Genomic DNA, 17482 nt, shown 5'->3' on the forward strand with positions numbered 1-17482 from the left:
ATCGATGGGTCAACTGTTGATGATACTGCTCAGATAGCTAACACACTAAATGAATATTTTGCATCGACATTCACACATGAGGAGTTATTCAGTGAGGGGAATGCCAGATGTGTTCAACTCTGGCAGTAAGCTAGAGAATCTTGTAATAACTGAGAGTAAAGTGGAGGAGAAATTGTTGAAGATAAACACAAGAAAGGCACCTGGGGTGGATGGGATCTATCCAGTTATATTAAAGGAGGCAGCAAAGGAAGTAAGCAAACCCTTAGCCATAATTATGAGAGCATCTTTGGACTCAGGGGAGGTACCCACAGACTGGAGATGTGCAAATGTGACCCCAATTCACAAAGTAGGATCAAAGGCTGACACAAGTAATTATAGACCTGTGAGTTTAACTTCTGTTCCAGGAAAATTAATGGAAGCACTGGTTAAAGAAGCACTGCACGATCATCTAGACAAGACTTCAATTATAGCTCGGACACAGCATGGTTTTTTTAAGGGGAAGTCTTGCCTGACCAATTTGATTGGATATTATGATGCAGTCACAAAAGAACTGGATGAAGGGAATAACTTTGATATTATATACTTGGATCTTAGAAAGGCTTTTGATACTGTTGCACATGGAAGACTGCTATACAAATTGGAGCAGTGTGGCATTGGAGGCAAATTGCTGCTATGGATAAAGGTGTGGTTGAGGGGGAGAAGACAAGAGTGGTAATCAATGGACACTGCTCATCGTGGACTAATGTTATTGGTGGAGTCCCTCAGGGTTCAGTGTTGGGTCCATTATTGTTTTCTGTATTTATAAATGATATTGATGATGGTATATCAAGCTTAATGTCCAAGTTTGCAGACGATACGAAGGTTGGCAGGGTTGTCAAGGACACTACTGACACTATGCTGCTGCAACAGGATCTGGAAAGGTTGCGCCGATGGGCTGAGAGGTGGCAAATGAAGTTTAACATTGACAAATGTAAAGTACTACATATGGGAAACAGCAACCCCAGAGCAATGTATCAACTCTGTGGTACTATACTGACAGTGGTAGAGAATGAAAGGGACCTGGGGGTGGTTGTGCAGGCAGATATGAAGTTCTCTGAGCAGTGCAGACGGGCTGCAAGAGTAGCTCATGGTGTATTGTTAATGATATATAGGAATTTTTCTAGCAGGGATAAGGAGGTGATTATTCCCTTGTATAAGGCAATGGTCAGGCCACACCTACACTACTATATACAGGTCTGGAGGCCTTATTTCAAGAAGGATGTTGAGCTGCTGGAACGAGTACAGAGAAGGGCAACAAGATTAGTGAATGGAACAAAGGGGTGCTCTTACAAAGAAAGGCTTAAGTTTTGCAAATTACAGTGTTGGAGACTAGGCACCAGCAAGGTGATCTGATAGAGGTGTATAAAGCCTTGAATGGTTTGAGCATGCTCAATGCTGATGGGATTCTTCCTCTTGCTCGGAATAATCACCTGAGAGGGCATAAATTCAAGTTGAGGAAAGACAGATGTAGGATAGATGTGCGGAAATTTGCCTTTAGCCAGCGGGTGGTTGGTTGGTGGAACAGACTTCCATCCCTTGTCGTGGAAGTTGATAGCCTAAATAAGTTTAAGGCTCAGCTGGACAGGTATTTCAAACGAACCGAGGGGTGAAGTGGAAGTGTTTTTTTTTTTTTTTTTGGGTGATGCTGCATAAGCTTGCTTTCTTGCATCAAATGCCTCTACTAATGCTTAGACATTAAGCCTGATATACCATTATCATTAATTAATATTGAAATTAAAATATAAGACTAATGATTTGTTTTATGTTACAAATAATCAAATTAATTGAAGAGGAGTACCTAAATAGTTTCTTATGAACCCTTCAATTCTGATTATCATTATATTACTTAAATTGAAATTATAAATTACTTAAATGAATTTTTCAGTACTCAAAAGAGAAAACTGTCTAAAACATATGAAATCGATGATGTTGTAGAGCAGATATCATCTTTTAAAAGGCACAAAATGTGATACTGTTGTACACATCGGCACTAATGACATTAAGTGTAGGAGATCTGCAAAGGCTGTTCAAGAGAAGAATGATGCATATCGTAATTGTCTTGCTTCCAATTTTTCAGTTTCATTTTCTGCCTAAGCTCACAACCATTGTAAAGCAGTTATTAATCAATCCAAACTAGATTTTGAACAGGCTAATAGTAGAAAACTTGCTTCTTGCCCTAATGGTAGCCGGGCATTCTGGTCTCTTCCCAAAACTATTGGCAACTTTTGCCCATCTCTGCTCCCGCCTCTGTCAAAACCAGTTGGCTCAATGTCACTTCAGCCAAGGATAAAGCTAACCTGCTAGCATCCCATTTTTCTTCCAACTCATGTATTAATGATCTTGGTAAAACACCTCCCACCATTCCCAACACACTCCATTCAATGATTCCTGTGGTCTTCCGTCAAAAGAATGTCAGAAGGATTTTGACAAATCTTGATGCTAAGAAAGCTCCAGGTCCTGATGGTATTTCTCCACTTGTTCTCAAAACCTGTGCTCCTGAACTTACTCCTGTTCTTTGCCTCCTTTTTAAATTTCTTATTCCAAAGGTGTTTCTCCGTCTGCTTGGAAATTCCTCATATCCAGCCAGTTCCTAAAAGGGTAACAATCACTCCCTCCCAATTACCATCCCATTGCAATTACTTCTACTCTTTCTAAAGTAATGGAGAAATCAATTAACGGCCAACTCTTAAACTATCTAGAAACCTTCCATCTGATCAATGAGCACCAGTATGGATTCCATCAGTGTCAATCCACTGGCGATATTCTTGCTTATGTTACCCATTTATGGACAAATTCATAGCCAAATTGTTGCTCTTGACATCTCAAAGGCTTTCGATCATTTTGGCATAAAGGTCTTCTAAACAAGCATCCATCTTATGGTTTGCCAACTGCTTTTTGTAATTGGTTATCCAGTTTTCTCTCACCATTCATTGAGGGTGATGGTAGATGGCTCTCTGTCTTCTAACTTCTCCACTAAGGTTGGTGTCCCCCAAGGTTCAATTCTTTCCCCCACTCTTTTCCTCCTGTATATTAATGACCTTCTTCGATTGACTGGAAATCCTAACCATAGTTTTGCTGATGATAGCATATTGCATTCCACTTTCCATTTTGAAAAACCTCGCCCTGCTCAATCAGCTTCAACTTCGTGAATATCTGCTACCAATTCCTTAAATGCTGATCTCCAGGTAATTCTCTGATGGGGCAAAGACAACTTAGTTGATTTCAATCCTTCTAAAACTCAGTCCTGTCTTATATCACGCAAAAAGGATTCTTCTGCTCCTATGCTTTTCTTTGCAGGCGCCTCCGTAGCCAGGTGGGAAGGAGCAGCAGTGCGTAACACACGCTTCTTGATTAGACCGGGTTCGCGCCCGTCACCACCAAATACGGAGGATGTGGAAAGGTCAGAGTGCTTTTCTTTGGTGACACTCCGATTTCTAGGCAAGATGATATATCTCTTTTGGGAGATTACCCTGACTTCTAATCTCTCTTGGCACAAGCACATTACAAATATTGCTTCCTCTGATAAGGCCAGGACTGATAAGAGGAGTTTAGTTTAATTTGTATTTCTGTGTTATTTTCACGTATCATTAACCTAGTATTGTGTCCGTTGCGTTCTTTTCAAAAAAAAAATTCTATGTTGCCGTTTTGTACTTAGGCAAAGAGCAATTTTATTGTTTGTTGCATGTGTTAATTGACTTTCATTTCTGTTTAGCAAAATAAGGTTAGGTTTTTACGCGACTTCGGGAAGGATTCAAGCAAAAACCAGTTGTCGGACAAAAAAAAAAAATTTTTTTGGGAGTCACATTTTTAATCAACTTTCATTTGTGTTTAATGAAAAATTGTTAGATTTTTAGATTACCTTTTTACGGGACTTCGGGAGTTATTTGCCGAAAATTGGTCGTTTACTGAGTCTAATTTTTTTTCGTTTTGAAAAAGAAATTAGTGTGTTATTTTTACATATAATTATTTTGGTGGTTGCTCCAAAAAAATTGTGGTAAAACTCCAGAACACGGTGCCCGTTTGAAAATCACGTCGAGAAGAAGAAGGGGAAAGCAGTGACGTACGGTTCATAACTCAGCCCACTCACTACGTTTCCCCCTCTTCTTCTCGACAACTGCATGTGGCGAATATCACGTGACATAACAGTATGACGGAGCTGAAAAACAACGAAATTAACGGCAATACAGCAATTTTTTCGGAGCAGCAACCAAAATAATAATTATACGTAAAAATAACACTAATTTCTTTTTCAAAACGAAAAAAAAATAATGAGACACAATAAACGACCAATTTTCGGCAAATAACTCCCGAAGTCCTGTAAAAAGGTAACCTAAAAACCTAACCATTTTTCATTAAACACAAATGAAAGACAATTAAAAACGTAACTCCCATTATATTATTTTTTTTTCGTCCAACGACTGGTTTTTTGCTTGAATCCTTCCCGAAGTCGCGTAAAAGCCTAACCTTTTTTGCTAAACTGAAATGAAAGTCAATTAACACGTGCAATGAACAATAAAATTGCTCTTTGCATAAGTACAAAACAGCAACATAGAATTTTTTTTTTTTTTTTTTGAAAAGAACGCAGCGGACACAATACTAGGTTAATGATATGTGAACATAACATAGAAATACAAATCAAACTATAACTCACCTCACCAGTGGAACGGGATAACGACACAAACTCAGGACCACAAGGCAATTAGCAGCACAGCAACAAGTAGCAGCTGAGCACCGTACACAGTAGAAACCAGCATTCAAAAGAAAGTATACACAACAAATTTCGCATTTAGCGCTCCAATGACGTCGGGTCACGTGACGTCTGCGTAAAACGAAGGGGGGGATGCGGTCAGTAGGCGGAGTCACAATCTGTCAAATACTGCTTTTCCCCGTTCTGACAGCCAATTGGGGCACCGTATATTGGAGTAAGGCCAAAATTGCTGTATTGCCGTTAATTTCCTTGTTTTTCAGCTCCGCCATACTGTTATGTCGCGTGACAATCGCCACGTGCAGTTGTCGAGAAGAGGGGAAACGCATTGAGTGGGCGGAGTTACAAACCGTACGTCACTGCTTTCCCCCCTCTTCTCGACGTGATTTTCATAGGGGAACCGTGTTCTGGAGTTTTACCAAATTTAGCTATGAATATACATACTTTTATAAATTAATGGCCATACTCCAATATAGGGTGCCCCCTTGTAATTGGCTGTCAGAATGGGGGAAAGCAGTGACTGACAGGTTTTGATCCCGCCTACTGACTGCGTCCCCTCTTCATTTCACGTGGATGGCACGTGACACGACGTCACTGGAGCACTAAATGCGAAATTCGTTGCGTGTTCTTTCTTTTGAATGTTGGTTTTTAGTGCGTACAGTGCTGAGCTGTTACTTCTCTGGTTATTGCCTCGTGGTTTTCATTTTGTCATTATCCCGTTCCATCCTGCTGGTAAACAGTTTCTTTGTTTTTTGCTGCTGTGAGGTGAATTTAGTTTGTCTTGTATTTCTGTGTTATTTTCACGTATTATTAACGTAGTAGTGTGTCCGTTGCGTTTTTTTAAAGAAAAAATTGTATGTTGCCGTTTTGTGCTTATGCAAAGAGCAATTTTATTGTTCGTTGCACGTGTTAATTGACTTTCGTTTCTGTTTAGCCAGAAAAGGTTAGGTTTTCATGCGACTTCGGGAAGGATTCAAGCAAAAACCAGTCGTTGGACGAAAAAAAAAAATGTATATTGGGAATTACGTTTTTAATTGTCTTTCGTTTGTGTTTAATTAAAAATGGTAGGTTACCTTTTTGCGGGACTTCGCGAGTTATTTGTCGAAAATTGGTCGTTTGCTGCGTCTCATTGTATTTTTTTCGTTTTGAAGAACGTTTTTGAATTGGGAATTACGTTTTTAATTGTCTTTCGTTTGTGTTTAATTAAAAATGGTAGGTTACCTTTTTGAGGGACTTCGCCAGTTATTTGTCTAAAATTGGTCGTTTGCTGCGTCCCATTATTTTTTTTTTCGTTTTGAAGAACGAAATTAGTGTTTAATTTGCAATTATTTTGGCTGCTGCTCCGAAAAAATTGCTGTTGCCGATAATTTCGTTATTTTTCGGTTCCGCCATACTGTTATGTCGCGTGACATTCGCCACGTGCAGTTGTCGAGAAGAAGAGGGGGAACGCAGTGAGTGGGCGGAGTTACGAACCGTACGTCACTGCTTTCCCCCTCTTCTTCTCGACGTAATTGTCAAAGGGGCACCGTGTTCTGTAGTATTACCAAATGAATATATATTTCAATGCAATTTCAAAGAAATAAAATACAGATAACAGTAATGGGATGGTTTGTCCATATTTCGTTAAAAAGTGCTTCTCGAAAGCAAGCTTCCCGCAAAAAACTATGTGCGCCACACACCTTGGAAACCTCTGTACATACTAGGTAAAAACACCCACAGAGTTCATAACCCTTCGCGCAAATGCAACTAAGGCCAAAGCCGCATAGTATTTTGTCCATAAACTGCTTGTGTTCTGTTGTAATTTGCTGAATGGATGGGGGGGACAGCTTCCTTGCTACCCCAATCGACTAAAAATCCATGAGATTCCAACCAAAACCTTTTCCAACTAGTGTGGAAGGAGAACGATTTAATAATCGTACTACTCACGAAGGCACAATATTATTGTCAAATGATAGAAGAAATCAGAGTTGGTATATAAACTACATGAAACGCGGCTATTTCCTTTTCCTAGTAAAGAAACAGTGAAAATCATTGTTTAATTAATCTTTTAAATAGGTAATTAACCGCAATGGCTTCTTAATGAAATTGGTTAAATTAATATAATTTCGCTTACAGTTGATACTATTAACATTTGCGAGAAGATACCAAAAGTACCATGAATGATGCAAAGAGGAAAAAGCCTTTCAACACTCTTAGAATTAAGCTGTAACACGAACAGAAATATTAAACAAAAACTTAAATACAATTCAAGACGGCAGACTGTCACGTTTACCTAATACGAATTATCACCCGGCCTACATATGATTCACCAACTAGGGAAGTCTCGAAATAGATACAATCCACACATTCCTAAAACTACGTGAAATTTACTGCTGAAAATTTCGAAATTTATGCTCAAGGAACTTATAGCTATGGATTCATTTTTCATTATATAATAATGATAAAATAATGCTTAAAATACTGTAATATAAAAGTTAATTCCTGTTAGCAAAATATATTGCTCACCTTACTCCAACATATCAAGTCGTACTCATCATTTTCGACTAATCGCCATAATTTTAAAAGAAATCCAGGAACATTACCATTGTTTTCTGTCGAATGCATATTCACATAAAATCACCAATGTTTCCGCAAACAGTAAAAACTCCAGAACAGACACAAATTACATCACAAGAAACATCAACATACACACATCATATCCCTGCATGTTGTTTTGACGTCATTTATAAAATCTACCGCCAGATGTCGATTTTGCTTAGGGAATAAAACCTAACAAAAGAAGAGAAAATGTCACAAGAAAGAAAACCGGAAGGTGGGATGAAAACCAAGAGAAATCGAATGAAATACTGTAGTTTCGTTTATTTGGTACTTTTTCCTTGGCACAAACACTGATAAGTGCTCTACAGTCAAGACGGGATCCTATTGAGACTCTGAATAGGTAGAATAGAGCCTTCATCCCAAATTTTGACTGTGAATTATTATATTATTATTATAATGCTTATGGTGCCAGGAAGCCTGAGGCTTATGCTGCACCGACCAAAAAAAAAAAAAAAAATTGAGACAGAGAAGTAGAAAGGAATCACCAAGAAAGAGAAGAATGATGATATCCAGCTCAGGACCCTGGGTGTGCCAAGTCCATACTCACCAGATGTAATACTCTTAGTGTATTCAGTTTTTAATGACGCCCATAGGGAACATATTTTATACGCTCTAGAAAGTTAAGTTTAATATCACGTATAAGTTCCAGGAAAAGAATAACATTGTTAAATGTGATTGTGTGAATGAAGACACGAATTTCAAAAATTGAATATAACAATTGATTCTTGCAGAAGTACATACAATTACATTAGGGTCATCCGGAATGTTAATTCATACACCCATATATGTAATGTATCTGTAAACTGCGTGTGTTCTCTGGTCGATTTGCCTGTTTTCTTGGACGAAAATCCTAAGACCGACTAACTCAGCGACGTAGTGAAAAAAGCCCATAAAAGTTCTTCGCGTCATCGACGAGATTTTACACGCGCAGACTGCAGAAATATATAGCTACTTCTTTGTAGGGGGGAATTGCAAAATTGAACAGTCAAACTAATAGAATAAATGCATCGCAAAAGATCTAAACCGTCCAAATCCCTGCCTGTTCATTTCATATACGTAATGCAGTTCCAATCTCAATAATGTCCCTTTCCACTTACACACTGCTAACACCAATTACATTTCTGACAGTTCCAATTATCAGTAGAATCAGCCACTGCGCTTCTCAGTTGTTCTAATTATTCGATGTACCATTCCTTTCCCTTCAAGAATGGAACTGGAGCATACATTTGCTCTGATATTTCCTGCCAGAGACTCAACAATTTGAAATCTTCTCTTTTCAATCTGCTTTGGCTTAAAATCCCTCTAAATCATTCGTAAAAATTAATCTGTTGGGAGAAAGGTTACATCCACCTTTCTCCCAACTTCAGGGATCAATGATCAATGCAGGGTAGGTAGCAAAGAAGGTATAATAACCGTACTCCTCGGATGGGGTGTAAAAGATCTGAATTCGAATCCAGTAACAAACGCGAAAAAAAAATTTAATTTTTATTAGTTTTTTTCCAAAATGTGGCCGAGTTACTCGGTCTCAGGGGGAGAACAGCATAATAGATCACAGAAAGTTGAGTTTTTGTCATCATACAGCAAACCTCTTGCAAATCACACGCAATTCACACACACATTATGTATTGCTCAATATGACGTAAATTGTCTAAAATCTAATATCAACAAAAACAACCAATAATTATTTGAAACACTTTGTTCTCCTTTCTTTGAAACTTCACTTCTTCCAGTCAAAGTTTCCTAACAAACAGATCATTTTCCTTCGTGATTTCCATGTTCTCGACTCCAGTTGGCTTTCATTTTTAAGTCACATGCAGCAGATGCCAGAGAGACGGAGCCTTTTGCAATTGTTCTGTGTAATTGCATACACAGAACAATCTCTGTGAGGTAAATTACAATTGACCTCACACAGATTGTTCATTCATCTACAAGAATACCAGACGATCCCAACCACACAGCCCATTTTCCATTCTTGTAATGCTAAAAACACAAGGCTGAGAATGGCCTTGAGAGAAAGGTCCCAATGGAGAGAAGATCTTCAATAAATTTTAACGTGGTACCTAGAAGACCATTACCTGGGTCGAGTACTTGAAAGGATTGTTTATGTGAAAAGGTCAAGAATATTGGATGACTTGTGAGAGTCTACTCATCGTTTGGTTGATTGAATTACTGTTTTAAATCTGATGTAAGGTTTGCTCACATCGTGCCAGAGAATTTATTCTTGTAAGAATTAAATCTTTTATTCCACATTAAACCTTAAAATCTCGTACTTTATCAGAATCTTGGATTTGCAATAAATGTGCTAAATCCGTGCAAGATAGGAATATCGCAAATCGGAACTAGCATGCTTCCAAATCTTCAGGTTCACTTTCTGCCAACACTAAAGCTCTCAACAATTGTAGAGCAGGTATTAATCAGTCCAAACTAGATTTTGAACATTAGCATTAGCATTAGCATTAGTAGAGGCATTTGATGCAAGAAAGCAAGCTTATGCAGCATCAGCCAAAAAAAAAAAAAACCACTTCCACTTCACCCCTCTGTTCGTTCAAAATACCTGTCCAGCTGAGCCTTAAACTTATTTAGGCCATCAACCTCCACCACAAGGAATGGAAGTCTGTTCCACCAACCAACCACCCGCTGGCTAAAGGCAAATTTCCGCACGTCTATCCTACATCTGTCTTTCCTCGATTTGAATTTATGCCCTCTCAGGTGATTTTTCTGAGCTAGAGGAAGAATCCCATCAGCATTGAGAATGCTTAAACCATTCAAGGCTTTATACACCTCTATCAGATCACCTCGCTGGTGCCTAGTCTCCAGACACTGTAATTTGCAAAACTTAAGCCTTTCTTCGTAAGAGCACCCCTTTGTTCCATTCACTAATCTTGTTGCCCTTCTCTGTACTCGTTCCAGCAGCTCAACATCCTTCTTGAAATGAGGTCTCCAGACCTGTATACAGTACTCTAGGTGTGGCCTGACCATCGCCTTATACAATGGAATAATCACCTCCTTATCCCTGCTGGAAAAATTCCTGTATATCATTGACAATACTCCATGAGCTACTCTTGCAGCCTGTCTGCACTGCTCAGAGAACTTCATATCTGCCTGCACAACCACCCCAAGTCCCTTTCATTCTCTACCACTGTCAGTGTAGTACCACAGAGTTGATACGTTGCTCTGGGGTTGCTGTTTCCCATGTGTAGTACTTTACATTTATCAATGTTAAACTTCATTTGCCACCTCTCAGCCCATCTGCTCAACCTTTCCAGATCCTGTTGCAGCAGCATAGTGTCAGTAGTGTCCTTGACAACCCTGCCAACCTTTGTATCGTCTGCAAACTTGGACATTAAGCCCGATATACCATCATCAATATCATTTATAAATACAGAAAACAATAATGGACCCAACACTGAGCCCTAAGGGACTCCACTAATAACATCAGTCCACGATGAGCAGTGTCCATTGATTACCACTCTCTGTCTTCTCCCCCTCAACCACCCCTTTATCCATAGCAGCAATTTGCCTCCAATGTCACACTGCTCCAATTTGTGTAGCAGTCATCCATATGCAACAGTATCAAAAGCCTTTCTAAGATCCAAGTATATAATATCAAAGTTATTCCCTGCATCCAGTTCTTTTGTGACTGCATCATGGTATCCAATCAAGTTGGTCAGGCAAGACTTCCCCTTAACAAAACCATGCTGTGTCTGAGCTATAACTGAAGTCTTGTCTAAATCATCCTGCAGTGCTTCTTTAACCAGTGCCTCCATTAATTTTCCTGGAACAGAAGTTAAGCTCACAGGTCTATAATTACTTGTGTCAGCCTTTGATCCTCCTTTGTGAATTGGGGTCACATTTGCACATTTCCAGTCTATGGGTACCTCCCCTGAGTCCAAGGAAGCTCTCATAATTATGGCTAAGGGTTTGCTTACTTCCTTTGCTGCCTCCTTTAATATAACTGGATAGATCCCATCCACCCCGGGTGCCTTTCTTGTGTTTATCTTCAACAGTTTCTCCTCCACTTTACTCCCAGTTATTTCAAGATTCTGTAGCTTACTGCTAGAGTTGAATACACCTCTGGCATTCCCCTCTCTGAATAACTCCTCATGTGTGAATGTCGATGCAAAATATTCATTTAGTTTGTTAGCTACCTGATCATCAACACTTGACCCATCAATATCAAGTGGACCAATCTGATTCATCCCCTTCCTTCTAGAGTTTACATAAGTAAAGAACTCTTTGCTGTTTTTGTTTGCATCCCTTGCCAAGGATTTCTCGTAATCTGCCTTCGCCTGCCTAACCTCCTTTGTAACTTGGTTGCATATCAACTTGTATCTATCATAGGCTTCTGTGTCATGTGTTAATTTGTATGTATCCCATGCATTTTTCTTCTCTGCCATATGCCTCATTAGTTCATCTGACATCCATTTTGGCCTAAACCTTGAACAATATTTCTTAGTTGGTATGTAAAGCCTAGTAGCTTCCAAGATAAGTTCTTTGAATGCTTCCCATTTTGAATTTGCTGTTGGTAACATCATCAGTTGGTCCCACTGTATAGAATTTAAATACTGTCTCAGTCCATCGTAGTCGCCTTTACGGAAGCAATAACCCTTCCCTTTACCCCTAATGGTAGTTACCTCTTTGATAAATCCCACTTCAGCACACTGTGATCACTGCCACCTAGTGGTTCATTTATCTGCAGATTCTTAATGCATGAAGAATCACTGCTGATAATCAAATCAAGAGATTACTCCCTCTAGTTGCCTCCCGAACATGCTGATGTAGAAAACAATCATCCAATAAATCCACAAAAGTCCTGCTAGTGTGTGAGTAACCAGCCCCCAAATTCCAGTCAATATCTGGGAAATTAAAATCTCCCATTATAAGACTCTCTGATTTACTGGCCCACTCTATTTCCCTGTACAGTTCCTTATTATACTCATCAGAGTCATTAGGCCTATAGCACACTCCTACTCTCAATTTTGATCTCCCAATGTTTGTCACACCAAACTGACTCCACACTGCATTGTCCAGCGATGTCGACTGGCTTCACTTCCTTGGTTTTTATGTGTTTCTTAACTAATAACATAACCCCTCCTCCCTTCCTATCCTGTCTATCCTTTCTGTAGACGTTGTTCTCCCCAAATTGCAGTTCTGCATCCCTTATATCTGTGTGACACCACGTCTCTGATATCCCAACAATATCTGCCTTCGATGTTTTGAGCAATACCTCAAATTCATCAAATTTATTTACTAAACTCCTAGCATTGGTGTACACGCAAGTATACCTGCACCTGTTTCTATTCTTAGCTACCCTAACACAACCCATGTGTTTACTTGTACCGTAATGGCTCCCAGCAGTCTCTGAAATACCATGCATCTTGTTTTTCAGGCTTCTGCTCATTCTAATAGAAGCAGTGCAAGAATCTCTTTCACCTCTGCCAGTGGCTACTGTCAATCTATTGGTCTTTGTCTCCCCCCAAGCTAGCAGTTTTCCGACCCACCTAATACTGCCTCGATAGCATCAGCAAATATTCTTGCACCCTTTCTATTTAAGTGTATCCCATCCCTGTAGAAGCAATCTCTCCTGTTAACAAGTACAGTCCAGGCTGAAAAAAATTCTACCCCTTGAGCCTTGCACAATCTTTCCAGGGCCGAATTGATCGACAAGGCTCTCATCATATACTCCCTCCTATCGTGTCTGGGCAGAATTGCAGACACTTTCAAATTCAACCCTAATTCTCGGCTTTTGTTCAACAGTGACCTGTACTTGTTAAGTAATTCTGCCGGTCTCCTACTCTTAATATTATTAGTGCCAACGTGTACAACTATATCACCTTTTGTGCCCTTAAAAGATGATATTCGCTCTACAACGTCATCAACCTTTGCCCCTGGCAGACATACCCTGGTCCTGTTCCACCTATCTTTTTTACAAAGCATGTTCCCCGTTTCCCTGACAATAGAGTCACCAACAACTACTAGTTCCTTCGGGACCAGCGCATTCTGCCTTAGGGGTTGCCTCTGTGTCACGCGATGCCCAAGTGCAAGCTCTGGCGTTGATGTGGGCAGCTGAGAGCTTGATGGGCCCCTCAATTTAGTTTCTTCGAGGGCATCCACCCTGTCCTTCAAGCTCTCATATAGGCGCACAAGAACGCCGAGTTGTTGCCTGATATCGATACAATCCTTGCATCGCGCACACACAAAGACATCCCCCTTGGCAGTATCATGTCCCGTACCCGATTGATCTGCAAACATCAAGCAAACTGTGCATTTTATAAGGCTGTGAGTCAGAGGACAACTGCCCCCCTCAGTTCTGCTCTGAGCCACAGCACTTCCATTAGCTTGAGCCTTTTGCTTTGCTGCTCTGGTCTGAGTCATGATTCTATTAATTTATTAATTAATTATGTTATGTTATTAATTATATTACGTTTGTAATCTAAGTCGTTATATGTATTTATTTAAACGTACAATTTAACTGCTAACGAAGTTCAACTAACGCTATCTAGTACGGTATATAACCTACGGTATATCTAGTACGGTATCACAATGGCGGGAAAGTTACTAACGGTAACGGTAGTTACGAACACGTGGAAACCCTTACCGATACTTTTACAAGGCCGAGTAAAGAATAAATACACCAAATTAATCAAAAAATCACAAAATAATGTTATACTACTAAATTTAAATCAAAAGTTTTAGAAAAACAATAATTTCAAATCAATAAATAAGAAAAATCCACTTAGCGGCTTTGAACACGACCGTCACTAGTAGCCTCGTCAGCAGACCCCAGGCTAACAGTCAACAGTCAACAGTCAACAACAGGTCAGCAGTCAACAGGCTAAGAGTAGAAAAGTTGCTCTTTATAAAAGTGGTATTCGAGAATTCTGATCTCTTTACCAAACTATTGGCCGCAACTTTTGCCCACCTGCGCTACCATCTCTGTTAAAATGTGTTAGTTCTATTGCACCTTTAAAAAAAATCAAATTATTATTTTAGGGTTACCGGTAATTAAATACATTAACCCGTATTTGTGTCTGTAAATTGCGTATGTTCTATGGTTGATTTGACTGTTTTGCTGGACGAAAAAAACCCCAGTTACTGGGGAGAAAAACCTTGCTATCTACGCCTAAGGCCAACTAACTCAGCCACGGAGTGCAAAAAAGCCCATTAAAGTTCCTCGTGTCATCGACGGGATTCGAACCCAGGCCTTTGCCACCCGGTGTGGGGAGGACGGTGACGATACTACTGTGGTACCCGCGCAGACTCTATTGCACCTTAGCTAAAGATAAAGCCGACTTACTAGCATCCTACTTTTTTTCTAACTGTAGTATTAACAATGTTGAAAACCACCTCGTGCAAACCGCTGTACATTCCACTCAACGTCCTCTATGGTATTCTGTCAACGTCCTCTATGGTATTCTGTCAACGTCCTCTATGGTATTCTGTCAAAAGCTTATCAAAATAATTTTGAACAATCTTAATGTCTTGATGGTATTTTTCTCCACTTGTTCTCAAAACATGTGTCCTGAGCTGACTCGCTACTGTTTCTCATTTATATACTTTCTTATTGCATTGGTGTTTTTCCTTCTACTTGGAAATTTTCTCATAACCAGCCATTTCCTAGAAAACGGTGACAAATCCCTCCCACACAATAACCGTTCCATTCTACTTATTTGTATTCTTTGTAAAGAAATAGAGAAATCCATTTCCCGCCCACATCAGTACACTGCTCTACCTGGACTAATGTTATTAGAGGAGTCCCCTGGGGTTCGGTGCTCCCAAGGGATTCGGAGTCATCCGAGGAACAAAGGCGTGCCTTACCAAGAGAAGCTTAAGTTTTGCAATTTGCAGCATCTGGAGAGTAGACACCTGCGAGGTGGGGTTTATAAGGCCTTGAATTGTTTGAGCAGGCTCAACGCTGATGGGATACTTCCACTTGCTCAGTTTAAGAACCTGAGGGGCATAGATTCAAATTGAGGAAAGACAGTTGTAGAATAGACGAGCAGAAATTTGCCTTTAGCCAGCGGGTAGTTGATTGCTGGAACAGACTTCCATCTATTGTTGTGGAAGTTGATAGCTTAAATAAATTTAAGGCTGAACTAGACAAACATTTGGAGTGACCAGATGAGTGAAACGGGAAGGGGTTTTTCTTGACTGATTGTATATAAGCTTGCTTTCCTTCATGATATGCCTCAACTAGTGCTAATGCTAATGGTAATCTCCAGGTAATTCTGCAATGGGGCAAAGATAACTTAGTTACTTTCAATTCTTCTAAAACTCAGCCTCGTCTTATATTGTGGAAAAAGGATTCTTCTGCCCCTATGCTTATTTTTGATGACACTGAGATTTTTGGAGACGATTGCATATTTCTCTTACGGAGTACACTTACTTTTAATCTCTTTTAGCACAAGCACATCACAAATATTGCTTCCTTTGCATCTAAAAAATTTGCTTTTCTGTTTCGCTCCTGGTGTTACTTTTCTGCTAAATAGTTAATAACTCTGCACAAATCCCAAATACGCCTTACCATGAAATATTGTTCCCACATCTCGGCGGTACCCCCATAACCTCTCTCAGACTCCATTCGAAAGAGGACAGTGAGCTTAATTAACTACCCATCTCGTTAAGGCTGCAAAAACACCTGATGCAAGTTTGGCAGGAGCGCTGAGCCAACTCAAATAAGGGAAATATCACCAGGAAATTCATTCCGAACATCGACAGGATGTACCCCAGTCCCCCAACTTGGTTTCAACCTGGCTTATACACCACCTATTTATTGACTGGTCACGGGGCCTTTACAGCCAAGCTGGCGGCGCTGGGGATTGAGGTGGATCCGAGATGTGCCTGTGGGGAGCTTGAGTGCTGGGAGCACATTATGTATGATTGCACCCATTATGAGGACCTCAGGTGCAGACTGATCACTGCAATACACTACCTCCCCAAGAACTTGGAATCACATCTATTGGACTCACTTGAGGAATACAGGGAGCTAAAGGAATATGCCCGAAAACTATTTGGTAGGCGTAAAACATTGATAGCCATCTACAGAAAGTAAAAAAAAAAAAAAAAAAAAAAAACACAGAACATGCGTGGAGAGGACTCAAGGAGAACCTCGCCCAGGAACCTGCTTACTACTAATCATCTAAAACCAGCGATCGCAAGAATAACCCCATGGAGCTGAGGATTTTCCCATGATGAAGAGAACCACAGCCATAGCTAACAGACCAACAATGGACCTGACCAGTGTTCATAGCTGAGGAAAAATATGGCTACCAATGACAGAGAAGACCAACGAAGATAGAGAACTCCAAGTTGCTGCCTCAACGGAGCCATATTGGCTCTATGCTCTGCACTCTCTTGTGCAGTGCAATTCTTTTACTCCCACACCCGGCAGGGGTGGGAGGTGACGGCTTGCTGTCGCCTCTCTTCCCTGCCACACCATTTCTTCCCTCTGGTGAGGCATGGGCATGCCTCACTGAAAAATTGGGGGTCACCTACCCTATCGACCCTCTTCTTCCTATTTCACCCACCAGCCTCCATTCTCCCCTCCCAGCACTTTTTCTTGCACAGCGTATAGCCCTACACGTCCAAATTTAAATACACCAAAAAATTTCGCCTAACCTTTTAGGCACTTCAGAAACAGGCTTTCAGCGTCAACCCCATATTAGTGCTTTAATGTAAGTGATTTAAAATCAACCGCGGTCGTTCCAATTTTATTTTAGGTCCTAGCCACTAAAATCCCAGGAAAGTAAGTGGCAGGACCAGCCAGAGTACAATTGACTCAATGGTAACACCCGGCTAGCCTCCACGTGGCGAGGTATGGACAACGTCTGGTCCCATTAGGGGCCTGGCGGCCAATAAGCCGGATAAACAATGGGCACAACATATAACACTACTCATGACCCACACACTTCTAAATCTCTGGCTTTGACAGGGTACTGTCACCGATACATAGAACATTCGCGGAGATGGGAGAAATCCCAGGAGCCGCTAGACCCTCAATATACCTCATACCTCATACCTCTCTCTCTCTCTCTCATAGACGTTGTGTCTCTGTTGAATTGCTTTTCTATGATACTTTCATGGGCGCTGCTTTTCTGAATTAGATTCTGGAATTTCTCCCCTCTCTTTTCGAAACCAGTC

The 17482-nt window shown here is 40.3% G+C and overlaps 1 protein-coding gene across 3 annotated transcripts in view; it reads right to left on the reverse strand.

Annotated features, from left to right (window-relative positions):
- Positions 1-7444, reverse strand: part of Hsf (Heat shock factor) — a 209748-nt gene extending 202304 nt beyond the window's left edge. For all 3 annotated transcript variants that reach the window (XM_090389708.1, XM_090389707.1, XM_090389709.1), the window contains exon 1: positions 7250-7444. In XM_090389708.1, the coding sequence (XP_090245834.1) occupies positions 7250-7348 (99 nt within the window). In that variant the 5' untranslated portion in view covers positions 7349-7444. The remainder of the gene's footprint in view (positions 1-7249) is intronic.
- Positions 7445-17482: the final 10038 nt, after the last annotated feature.

This window comes from Mastigoproctus giganteus, chromosome 2, assembly GCF_048544385.1.
Source record: "Mastigoproctus giganteus isolate SK-2022 chromosome 2, ASM4854438v1, whole genome shotgun sequence".
NCBI lineage: Eukaryota > Metazoa > Arthropoda > Arachnida > Uropygi > Thelyphonidae > Mastigoproctus > Mastigoproctus giganteus.